Source organism: Mugil cephalus, chromosome 4, assembly GCF_022458985.1.
Source record: "Mugil cephalus isolate CIBA_MC_2020 chromosome 4, CIBA_Mcephalus_1.1, whole genome shotgun sequence".
Classification (NCBI taxonomy): domain Eukaryota; kingdom Metazoa; phylum Chordata; class Actinopteri; order Mugiliformes; family Mugilidae; genus Mugil; species Mugil cephalus.
The window spans coordinates 13,214,534-13,226,232 of NC_061773.1; the positions used below are offsets into that span (position 1 = coordinate 13,214,534).

The 11,699-nt window shown below is 44.5% G+C and overlaps 1 protein-coding gene across 1 annotated transcript in view; it reads right to left on the bottom strand.

Annotated features, from left to right (window-relative positions):
- eif4g3a (eukaryotic translation initiation factor 4 gamma, 3a) overlaps positions 1 to 11,488 on the bottom strand; it is a 46,005-nt gene extending 34,517 nt beyond the window's left edge. Inside the window, 2 exon segments of the mRNA XM_047582071.1 lie at positions 1,463 to 1,535; positions 10,882 to 11,488. Coding sequence (XP_047438027.1) covers positions 1,463 to 1,535; positions 10,882 to 11,045 — 237 coding nt within the window. The 5' untranslated portion in view covers positions 11,046 to 11,488.
- Positions 11,489 to 11,699: the final 211 nt, after the last annotated feature.

The window sequence follows — 11,699 nt, forward strand, 5'->3', positions numbered from 1 at the left end:
ATCGTCTACATGATCCTCCTAATTTACATGTTGATGCTGCAGGCAGGTGAAAAGAAACCCGCAGAGAATTATTGGAATATTACTGCGGGAAAGATCTGATGTAGGAAACGTTAATGAACTCCTGAAGGAGTCGGTGAATGGCAGAGGTCCTCTGAGGTGACTACACGAGTCAGATCACACGATCTCTTTTCTTTCCACTACCGTTCCTTCTCCTATTTGTACGAATGTTTACAATATTTAGAAATATCTGAGTTTTATTGTTCACTATACAAAACTTATATGTCGGCCTCTCTTTTTTTTTTTTTTTTTTTTTAGTTTTGAGTATATTTACAATCAGCTTGTTGAGGAGAAGGCCGTGATTAGGTCATGATTGTAATAGCTAACTAGCTATAAATACAGCTTTGTGGGGAGCTGCTTATATATTTATCTACTTCACTTATATCAACAAGGGTAGACTCAATATGACGCAATAAAACTTGATTGCACAAAATAAACAAGCGCCTCTAAAATTAAGCAGAATCAATACCTCCATTGTACAGAACTGCACCAACATTAGAGTGAGTGTAACTAATAATCTGTCAAGTGAGTGTGTCTCTTCATATCTACATAAGGGCTGCACCTCATCAGCCTTATTAACAACAGACTGCTCAAGTATGCAGGTCGTTTAGGTTCATCACCATTCACGCCAAGCAACCCCCAAACTGAAAACGTCCAAGTCCCATCTCTGAAAGCAAGAGAATCATTTAAACAGACGTCTAATCAAACGAACGCCCTGCAACAGCATCACGACCGCTAAGCGTCAACGCCTCGACAGAGGCGTCTTCAGAACGACCAGAGAGCGGCGTCGGTGTTTGGACTTTTACGGTGGTCTCACGCGGTGCCTGGAAGACGCGGTTTGTCGTGTTGAACGCTGCAACTCAATGAAGCATAGACGCCGACGGCTGCTTTCCAGTGCGCACGTTTCTGCGCGTATAGACCTATACAACTAAATGACTTCAATTTCCACGGATGCCGTGCCCTTATTCATCTGCAACAGTAATATTTTGTACATAAATAATGCAACAGCACAGGACTTTAAGGTTATATCGCATTCAAAGCAAACTAATTAACGGCAGATAATTAGTAAAGGACATGTTTTATAATAATTTCTGCACTAAATGAATGCTATCTTTATAAGAAATAGCAAATTAAGTTAAAAGTGACTCATTAGTTTGTTAATTTCATGTTAAGATGCTTGAAAGTTTGGTTAATGATAGAAGTTCTGGTTTTATTTAGCAGGATGCAGTGTGAAAATAACCCATTTCATCCCTGTTGCAGCCCTGCACACTGTCCACACTACGGACTATAGGAGTCTCATACTGTGCCTGGTTTTTACTTTTAAGTGTGCACTTCGTGTACATGTCCCGCAGCAGACAGGTGGGAACGCATTTATCTGAAAAGGGGGCTGCACGCAGGGACTCACGCTGTAGACTGCAGCGACTCCAGGCTGCGTGCTGAAGATTCGGTCGTCCAGTGAAGCCTGAACCCGAGGGATTCTGGAAAGGGTGCGTTAAGGAAAGCTCACGGAAGCTCGAGAGACTGAGCCGCGATTTATGTCAGGTAGCGGTCGGACAGCGCAACAGGTAACATCCCTGCCGTGTTTTATGTATGCGTGCAGTAAATATTATAGAGTGAACCAGGAATGCTGGAAACTTTCCTTTAACTTTAGCTGAATTTACAGCATTTTTTTAAACTGTACGTTTTTATGCAATACTTTAAGATTTATTAAGGTCTTTCCTCAGTAGATTGATCTCAAGGATCCCAAGACCACACCACCCCGCCCAAAATGCCCCATCTCTCAGAGTACACTATGTACCTTCACCATTTTGCAAGAGTTAAAGGGAAAATCTGAAATGGATTTCTGAGCTATTTCAGGAGGGGGGGCAGCCGGAGCAGGAGATTAGACCACTGTTAAACATTTAAAGAGGAATACCGAGGTAGAAACCCAATTCAATATTAACCACCCTCTCGTAGAATAATAATAAGTTAGAGAAAAATCTCATTGAGACGCTTGTAAAAATCCATAACACTCGAGGCTTTATTAATGCTCAGGGTGGCGTCTGAAAAGAGAAACCAGAACAGGAGATAACTGCCTTTACAGATTTTGATTCTTAATAATGACGAGATCTCTTTGGGAGACATCACTGTGATGTCGGAGGAGACGAGAAAGACGGAATGCGTGGCAGTCGTATGGGAGAGGGAAGCCCTGCGGTTAGTAACCTGCTCGGGCAGTTGTCTGCGACAGACCGGCTCTCACACTGCTGATCACATGGTTTAAGGGAAACCGAACGTCTGGCTTTCTTCCTTTCACTCAACCGTGCCTCCCTCCGCTCTAAGCCCTCTTCCTTTTGCTGTGCTCTTGCCTGCAGGGGCCGTCATCTCTCCTGGCCCCCCGCCAGCGCCACTACAAGGAGCCGACAACACAAGGGGGGGAGCGAGAGGCAGACACCGAGAGAAAGGAACCGTTTAAAAAAAGAGGCCGGCGATTCGAAACGCAGGAGCGCAGCAGGAAGCATTATCTGTTCCATTGCTGGGGAATTTGGAAAAACAACACGCCTACTCCTCCACGCACTCGGCACACAGACACACAGAAATTAGGAGTAATTAGAGCCTCAACGTCTTCGCGGCGATCTGACAGTGTAGGTGAGGCGGAGCGCGAAAATGGAAAGATAGCATTTATCATGTTCGCGTTGTTTCCATGCGTTGCGAGATCCAGGCTCAAAACATTTCCCCTTTTGAGTTTGAATATCAGAAAGATTTCTCAAAGACACTCGGATTACCCATGAGGATCTGAAAGGCCGATACGTGCGAGATCCAAGAAACGCAGCCCTTAAAGTAGACGGGAAAACATGAAATAGAGTTTTTCTATTTATCTTTGCGAAACATTTTAATTCCAGTTTCTTCAATGTGCTTGTTTTCTTTGTTTTTTTATCATTCTAAACTAAAAATGTTGCACTTTTAGATCACTGGCTGGACGACTGTATCAAACAATTTAAAAAAAAAAAAAATAGTGGCTAATCCAATAGTATTAAAAACATGAAAATAAGTTTTGACCCAGTTCTGAAGGGGGAAAGAGACCGAGACACGAAGTGGGGGCCAACAACCTGATCCGTCTGCCCTACGTGACTGCAAACATTGGGTGGGGGAGCTCCAAGTAGAGAGGTGTAAAACAGGGTTCAACCTGCTTGAGCAACAGGTGCAACTCTACCTGGAATTTAGGAGGTGTAGGCAACGCAATTGCAAAAAACAAGATATCTCATTTAGATGCATCCCGGTCAGCGCGCAACACTTGTCTCCTCTCAGATGGAAACCACCTGCCGTCATGCAGAGTGTTGTCGTTCCCACAGACCGGCAGCACCGTCAGAAGGTCGGCGCTCGTCTCACTCCTTTAAATTTGGACACATTTCACGTCACGTCGTGTTTAGGGCAAAACTCAAGAGTTGATATTAAATAGAAAAAACCCGAATCCACGGCACCCACAGCGAAAGCCTTATTTATCAGAAACCTGATCCAGTTTTTGTTTTTCCCCTCCGTACTTATTTGTGGTTGAAACGAGGGCCGGTGCCAGACACATGTGTAGCAAAGCTTTCCCTTTGATGTGACCGGCCTCTTTCAGTTCTCGGCTGCACATTCCCCGCGAGCTCAAGACGTTTAGCGAGAATAATTGACCGAAATTTATTCTTTTTTGGAGTTTATTTTTAAATTAAAAGAAATGCCGGCTAGAGGCGTTTCAATGCTGCGACTTGGCAGTTTGAACCGCTGGGCTGCGTTTCGCGCAGGTGACCACGGCGAGAACGAAACGCGTCCTGAGGTGAAACATCATTTATGTAAAAGCCTCCAAGTGGGTGGCCGGGGAAGCAGATGGTTGCAGTCGAGCTCTAATGCTTATATCAGGCACAGCCTCCCATCAGACCTTAGTAATTAGTTTGATCTGTTGTTCATTTTCTGCTTAGGTAAAGAGGGCAAGCGCAATGTCAACTTAAAGACTTACAGGGGGGGGGGTTACTGCTTCAGAAAATTAAAGTGTCAGCGATGCTGAGTAACTATCTGCGACATCCGACCGATCAAACTCGTGCCAATGTCGGGTGATCACATTTGACCCTCGCTGGGATGGAAAGCGACACAGCTCTCGTGTGAGAAAGGACTGCGGGCGCATAACGTTAAATTAACTTCACCTCGAAGAGATTAAAGTGAGAGCACATATAAAGACAGTTTCTCATAACACTGAGAAGAAATAAGCATAAGTATGAGCTAAAGTGCCGCTCTTATTCAACAAAAACGTACCATTTTTGGCAAACAGGCCCACGCTGACACGCCTGTTTTAAAAGAAGTCATACGGTAGCTCCAACCTTTCCTCCTTGTCCTATGACCCCGCTGTAACCTGTAAGCCTCATTTAGGAGGAGAAAGCTGCTGCAGCTCCTGCTTCATCATTAGCTTACTGTAAAGCCACTTAAGTGCTGAGAGTACGGGAGAGAGAGGGAGAAAGGGGAAGACAGGAGGAAACACAGCTTAAAAATAGCTGGGGGTAGTGAACCAAGAGGACGGCACAGCTCAGTAGAAAACAATCTGTTATCACTGAATCTGAGCCGCGCAGTCGACGGCCCGACTTCTAAATAAACGCCAGGAAGCAAGTCCGAGAGAAGGAAGCAAGGTGAGCTCCGCCGCCGCTGACGTTTCATTTCACAGCCACGGCGAAAACCTTTTAGGCGCACGTTACACTGATCTAGCGGAACCTGTTGTCTCATTTGAACGATGTGGGCTACCTGGAAATCTCAGCGCTCAGAGGGCTCAAAGTGGAGGTACAGGAAGCGAGCGGAGACGGCCCAGATGGTGCAGATACAAACCCTCCTTCTCCCTGCTGGCTCACTGGCCACTCGCACAAACGCACACACACACAAACGCACACACACACACGCACACACACAGCGTCGGATAAAAGCGAAGCTCACAAAGCTCTCACTGCCTGCCTGCTGTTGCTGAGACTGCTCTTTCACTACAGAATGAACAATAGGTGGTAGGTTGGTGGATTCAACTCTAACAAACCAAATCTTAAGCAACAATGGCTCGGGATGCCTATGGAACAGAGACCGTTTGTTTTTAAATTAAGAAAGCAGGCCGACGAGCTGCATTTTTGAGGCGGTTCGTGCAGGAAAATGGAAGACTTGCAGAATAAAAACAACACATATGGAACAACAGATGAAGAGATGATGTGATGAATGTAGAATGAAATAAATGAAACCAATATAAGGCCTGAGAGCCGTCGCTAGCATAACTTTGCATAGGTCTCGTCCGTTGACGGCTATAAAACAGTGCATGCGTCTCTGAAAGGCTGTCAAGGTGCATTAAAAATGTGAAGTCCTCACTTCTGACTGTTGCTAAGTAACCATAGTGGACAAAGCCCCGCTCTTTCATATTATGAGACATTATGGTTTCGATTGATCTAGAGTATATACCGACGGGTGTTGCTGGTGACGAGTGACCAATAAATGAAGGATTTGCAGGAATCCTCTGCAGCAGAAGCAGAAACACTTGTCAATATTCAGAAAGCAGCCAGGAATACTTTATCACCAGGTTACTGGTTTATATTTAAAACAGCAGCAGCACTGAGATTTGACTGCAGTAGTGCAAGACCCCCAGCTCACCCAGCTGACAAAAAAAAAAAAAACACGTACCAGGAAGATTTAAGCAACAGAAACAAACAAAATAGCGAGTATGACAATTAACTGGTCAACGCCAGGTGGACTTGACATAGAATTACTTAACATTGCTATAATATTGATGCTTACAGAGGCATCCTCCCTGAAGAACCACATTCAATAAATTCTTGCTCTGACATCTTATTAAATATCATTCATCTTCTATGTGATGAAGCTACTGGACACCCAATTTCCTTCCTTTTACAAACATGGTCAATTTTATCACAAACGTAACAACCATTGCCATATTTACATGGACACCAGTACTTTGTTAATATTCGGAAGAATGGCCCAATCAGAATGAAAATGCCTCATGTGACCACTTCAGTAAGAACACACTGATATGGCCACTGGTACAATCAGAGGAATTTTCAATCAAATCCAGAGGGATGGTGTATGTAAAGTTTTGATAATCAGTCCAATAGGAAAATACCAGCTACGTGTTTACGATGTAAACACCTGACCAGATCATTTCTTCCTGGTTGGAATAAATGCATTACTTCTGTGAACATTTGCCCCACACGGGGGAGAACTGGAGAGACGAAGACTCGTAGGAAGCAAAAGGAGAATTCGTTCAATCAAGTGTTTTGGGAAGATAAATGAAGGCGGAACCAATGTCGGCAGCGTGGTTGAGAATTGGTCCATTCTGATTCATCATAAAATCATCCATCAAACTCTATTGAATGAACTCGGCGTTGTGGACGCAGGTAAGGGAGAAAAACACCTTCCACTGTCATATTTCAGGCAGAACCACTTTGTCAACAAAGCTCTATTCTGACTGATGTTTTGGGTCATGTAAACACATTTAGATGATCAAATTCAAAAGACAGAGAAAACAGAAATATTCTCCATGTAAATGTGGGCATTGTGTGGGTGGCACGGCTCCCCAACACACAGTTCACTGTAAATACCGAGCAACGGGTCCATTATCAGAAAATGTCAGTTTTTTTTCCCACTAATCGCAGGGTGTATTCGAAACACTTGATGTGTAAATGTAACTTGCAGATTAAAAAGCTGGGAGAGTATTGACAGTGTGCAGGATGTCTTCTTCAACAGGCCACTCCCTCTCTGGAAAGAACGGTCCTGCATGCTGGCTCATAACAAGTCAGCAGTTTATTTATAACAGCCCACAGTGAGTATGCTCATGAGAATATCTTCTCATGCAGGCTGCACACACCTGTCCTGAAATACAGGACTACTGCGCTGTGCGACCCGCCAGCTGGGTGCATGCATTAAAAAAGAAGCAAACCAAAAAGAAGCGTGACCGCACGCCCGGTTAGGATGACAACCAGCAAAGCTACGACTGAGAAAAAGGCCGTTCCAGCGAGAGAAACACACCGTGAAAGCTGAGGGGGCGCAGAGGGAAAGGAGCAGGGGGAAAAGGGGGGAGAACCCCTCAGTTCTCTCTACTGGGCCAGCAGTGGGGTGAGGTAAGTTGCAAGGGGGGGTGGAAGGAAATGAGGGAGGGTTGAGCCAGGCTGGGTGACCTGGGTCTTTGTTGGCAGATGGTGGGAAGCGCCACCTTGGCCTCTTTCTCTGAATGCTAAGCAGCAGTGCTATTGTCTGGCAAGTGCAGCAGCAGCAGACGCATGCGCTGGGCGTCTCTCTGGCAACCAGGACCAGAAACAAACTCCCCCCCCGACCCAACCATACCGCTCGCAACCCGGTGCAGCTCGGGGCTTGACAGACAGAAACATCCTCCGAATGGGAATTCCCATACACCGAGACCTCGGGCCAGACGGTCGGCAACACACAGCCCTGACCTCGAAGGACCAAGGGACCGAGCGAGAGCGCAAAGGTCAGGCCAGAGGCAGCACTCGGAGGGTCCGTCTTTATAAAGACATGAGAACGCTGTGCAGTCTGGTGGCGTGGTTACGAAAACAGGGTCAAGCACCATTGTAGGGATCTTGGAATGTTACGCCAAGGTCCCAGGACAAATTACCATAATTTTCTTTTTGTAATTTCACAAATGTGATGCCAGCATAATGCATTTGTACTGTTAAATGACCACCTAAGGCACAAATGGTTATGTGAGGTATGAATCTTCCACCTAGTGAAAGCAACACATCTTTGACCCACACTGTAAACAACAAAGTAAACATGATTAACGTAATAAACGGAGGATTTATTGATTGTTGCACTAGTTTGCATAAAATTGTGTCAAATGTGCCTAATATTTTACATCGACATGTAAAAAGAGGGGCACGTGCAAAGCTTATAGTATAATAGCGCATTTGCATTGAAAAAAGCTTTAACGGGCATTCACAATATTATCTCCAGTCCCTCCATTGCTAAACTATCTTGAGGTCCTATCTATTAATAACATTTAAAAAGCTGCAGTAACAAGGACTGAATGATGCAAACGGATCTTGCACAAATAAACAGCCTGATCTATTTAGTGGAAAAGTGAGGCTAAGCACAAGCGATCAGAACAAGTCAAATAAAAACAACAACAAACAGACACAGACGTGGCATAACCTAAAAAATAAAGAAATATTAACCGTCTTTCTAATGTTTTTTTTTTCACAAATCCCCCACTTTAAACAAGTAAATGACAAGTGTGCAGCTCTCATGTGGAAGACCCTTCTGATCATACAGTTGAAAGTAGGTTAAGCAAATTGAACAGTCATTTCAGGAGCCTTAAGAGTCAAAGGAGGACAAGACAAGTCAGACAGAGAGAGCATTGTCTTCTTTGTTGCGTTGGGTTTCTCTCATCTAACTCGCAGGCAACTCAAAAGCATCCCAGCACACTGCAAGCGAGAGAGGGCTTCACGTGCTTCCACCTGCTACGCCCAGCTCCTCGCTGCCCCTCACAGATGTCAGAAACACAGGGCGGCTGTGATCGTGGGTGGCAGGAAATCAGGTTGAGACATCACACCCCAAAGCTAAGCCACAACAGACGCTGTCAGATCACAAAAGACACATCTCTCTGGCACTGGCAGGCAGGAGGCATCAACTTAATCCTCTCTCTCTCCCTCTCAACACACACTACTGACACCATGGTGTAAATAAAGCAGGAGGTGACATAACCACTGTGACTTCACTCCACTAAAAAAAAAAAAAAAAAAAAAAAAAAAAAAGTAGGGTAGAGTGATACTGGGCCATCCCCGAGCAAATGTAAAGGTGTATTTTGGGGCAGTGACAGTGCACATATTAGAGACAGATTTCTAACATTTAAAAAAATAAATAAAGCGGAAACAACTGTTGGTGTAACAGCTATGGGGGATTTTTAACAGGTTTCTCGACTGTTGAGGCTTTAAGAGGGAGTTCATACTGATCAATAATCATTAACTGCCACGAATCCCTTTTGTATGTGATAATCTTTCTACCACCTGTCACCTCCTAACAGCTCTACCCCGGCGCTGACCGGCAAGGTTTCTGCGGGTTTGAACAAGTGAAATTTAAAACTTCTTATGGGTCAAATTTAACACCTACACAAAGTGTGAAAAATAGTGAAAAATCAGAGACACAGAATTACTTCCAAAATGACAAAATGTACTGTCATTCAATTATCAACTCAGGACATCCCTGGGGAGGGCTCCACTACGAAGGAATAGAAACATAACAGGCCGGGGACAGAGGAGGTTATACGGATGAAGCAGCAAATGGACATAAGGATTTAAGACTTGACTAAAGGTAATTTAAGACTTACAATGGTAAATATGCTCATATTTAAGACTTTAAAGGCCTTAAATTGGGCATGTCCAATTTAAGTCTTTTTAAGACTCTGCAGAAACCCTGGGCAGGCCTATCGAGGTGAAGCACAGTAAAGCACTCCTTCAAAAAGCCAAATTTATGCGAGAAGAGGAACAATTCCCACGAGAACGGCCCTGCACTAGCTCACATTATCCCCACTACATTATAAAGTGATAGGTCATCACCCTCAGATGGATGAAGGTGCTGTTGTGTTCGCCAGACGGTGCACTCGTTAGTAGAGATGTGTATATCGATGCGTCCAATCTAAACGTGTATTTTTTTTTTTTTAGAATGGATCTTCACATCAAAATATTGATAGCAAGTCCACACGAATCTAGACACGAGTGACACCGAATCTGTAATCAGTTCTAAAAAAGTAAAATGTGTGAGTGAGAGGCAGTGCAGGGAAATGCCCCCACACCTCAGACAGACCTCTGTAACGGAAGGCAGGTATGTAGTGAAAATACATCACAGTGCCCATCCCAGACATATCCACATAGACCAAGTCAACAAGCTGTTGTTTCTTATATATATACATATATATATGTGTGTGTGTGTGTGTGTGTGTGTATGCACACACATATACATGGGGAATGATGAAGAATGTAGAATCTGACCTGTGTTGTCAAAGTTCAAGTTCTGTCAAGTTGTAACCTGAAGACCACTCTTTCTGATCCAAAAGGAAGCATATCCAAGTCAGAGCGACTGTCCTTATTTTCATTTTTGTTTGAGAGAATTTTTTTAATGTGATTTGCTCAGATTTACAGTCATTTGTTGATTTGCAGATTGACGTTAATTGCTCTGATAAAAGATATTTGGCAGCTTCTTTAATTCTTATACAGAGGTGTAAAATGCATTTTTTTTACAATTACATTCACAAATGTTCATTGTAAAAGTCGTCATTACCACATACGCAAGCAGACGTCTAAAAGTATCGGATCGAAAGTAATAATAGTGGTATCACACATCCCTACTTGTTAGCCACAGAGGCTAACTCTTAACTGGGCTAATGCACCTTGCTAGTCAACTGCCAAATCTGAACAAAGCCGGTAGCCGGTGTGGAAAGCCGGTGACGGAGCTTTCCTAAACCGGTGCTACCTTTTCTCTTGTCAATGTATAGCGTTAGTACATTCGTGTGACGACTATATTGAGTCGTAAATGTGAGCAGGAGCACTGGTACGGCGTCAACAGAATCAAACGGACATTTCCGTTAGCTTTGACAACCGGCTTCAAGAGCTAACGATGTTAGCACACGTAGCTAGCCAGCTAGCTAACTGCCCCCCTCCCCTCCCGGCTGCCCCCAAACGAAACCATCATCCCCACATCCAACCCCTGCCGTCTAACACTGACAAACAGCTGTGTTAGTGCCTTGGGGGTGAAGTTAAATAACAACATTTGTGTATATATGTGTATAAAACGTGTATGTATATTACCCGTATGAAAGGATACTGAGGCGGTGGTACGGCGGCCGTCTGAGGAGCTGTCGGGGCTCCCGGCGGCAGAGACACGGAGGTCAGGGTAGTCCGCAGTTGGCTCGACGGAGAGGGTCCACCTCCGGGTCCGCTAACTGCGACAGCGGCGGGTTTGGGGACCACTTTCGGTGGCAAACTCATCGCAAAAAAAAAATCAACAACTAAAAACAACACCTTAATAAATACTGATACAAACAACGCCTAGCTTGCATACATAGAGCAAGCGTAGCAGATTCTTGAAGCAGGGCCCAGATCCCTTTTAACGGACTGGGATAACGAAGCTCGAATAGCAACACAAACGTCTCTTTTTTCATGGAAAGTCGCCGTTCGGATCAGCGGTGCTATTCATGGGGACGGTGGGAGGTTTAGCCTCCCTCGTCCGTCCGGAACCTCTGCGGATCCGGCTCGGTTCGTTTCTTTCAAACGAAATAATCGCCGCGATCTTCGACCTCCCTCGGCGATCTACCTTTTCTTCTCGGCAAGTGTGTTTTCTATCATTTTTTTCTCACAGAGATGAGAGACTTCGCCAACATGGCGCTGTGGCCGCTTCCAGCAGTCCGGGCAGGACAGATGATTCGGCAATTCTCGGCCAGTTACGGAGTCGCTCGGCTAATCAACCAACCTTCAATCAAACACAGGCGCGCCGAGGTTCACGTCCCCGAGATGAAAACGAAACACTTTTAACTTTTAATTCTTTTCCCACTATTTTAGTGAAGGGCTCTGCAGATTAGATTAAATCCATAACATAAATATATATATATATATATATAATTATGACTATTATTAATGCATTAA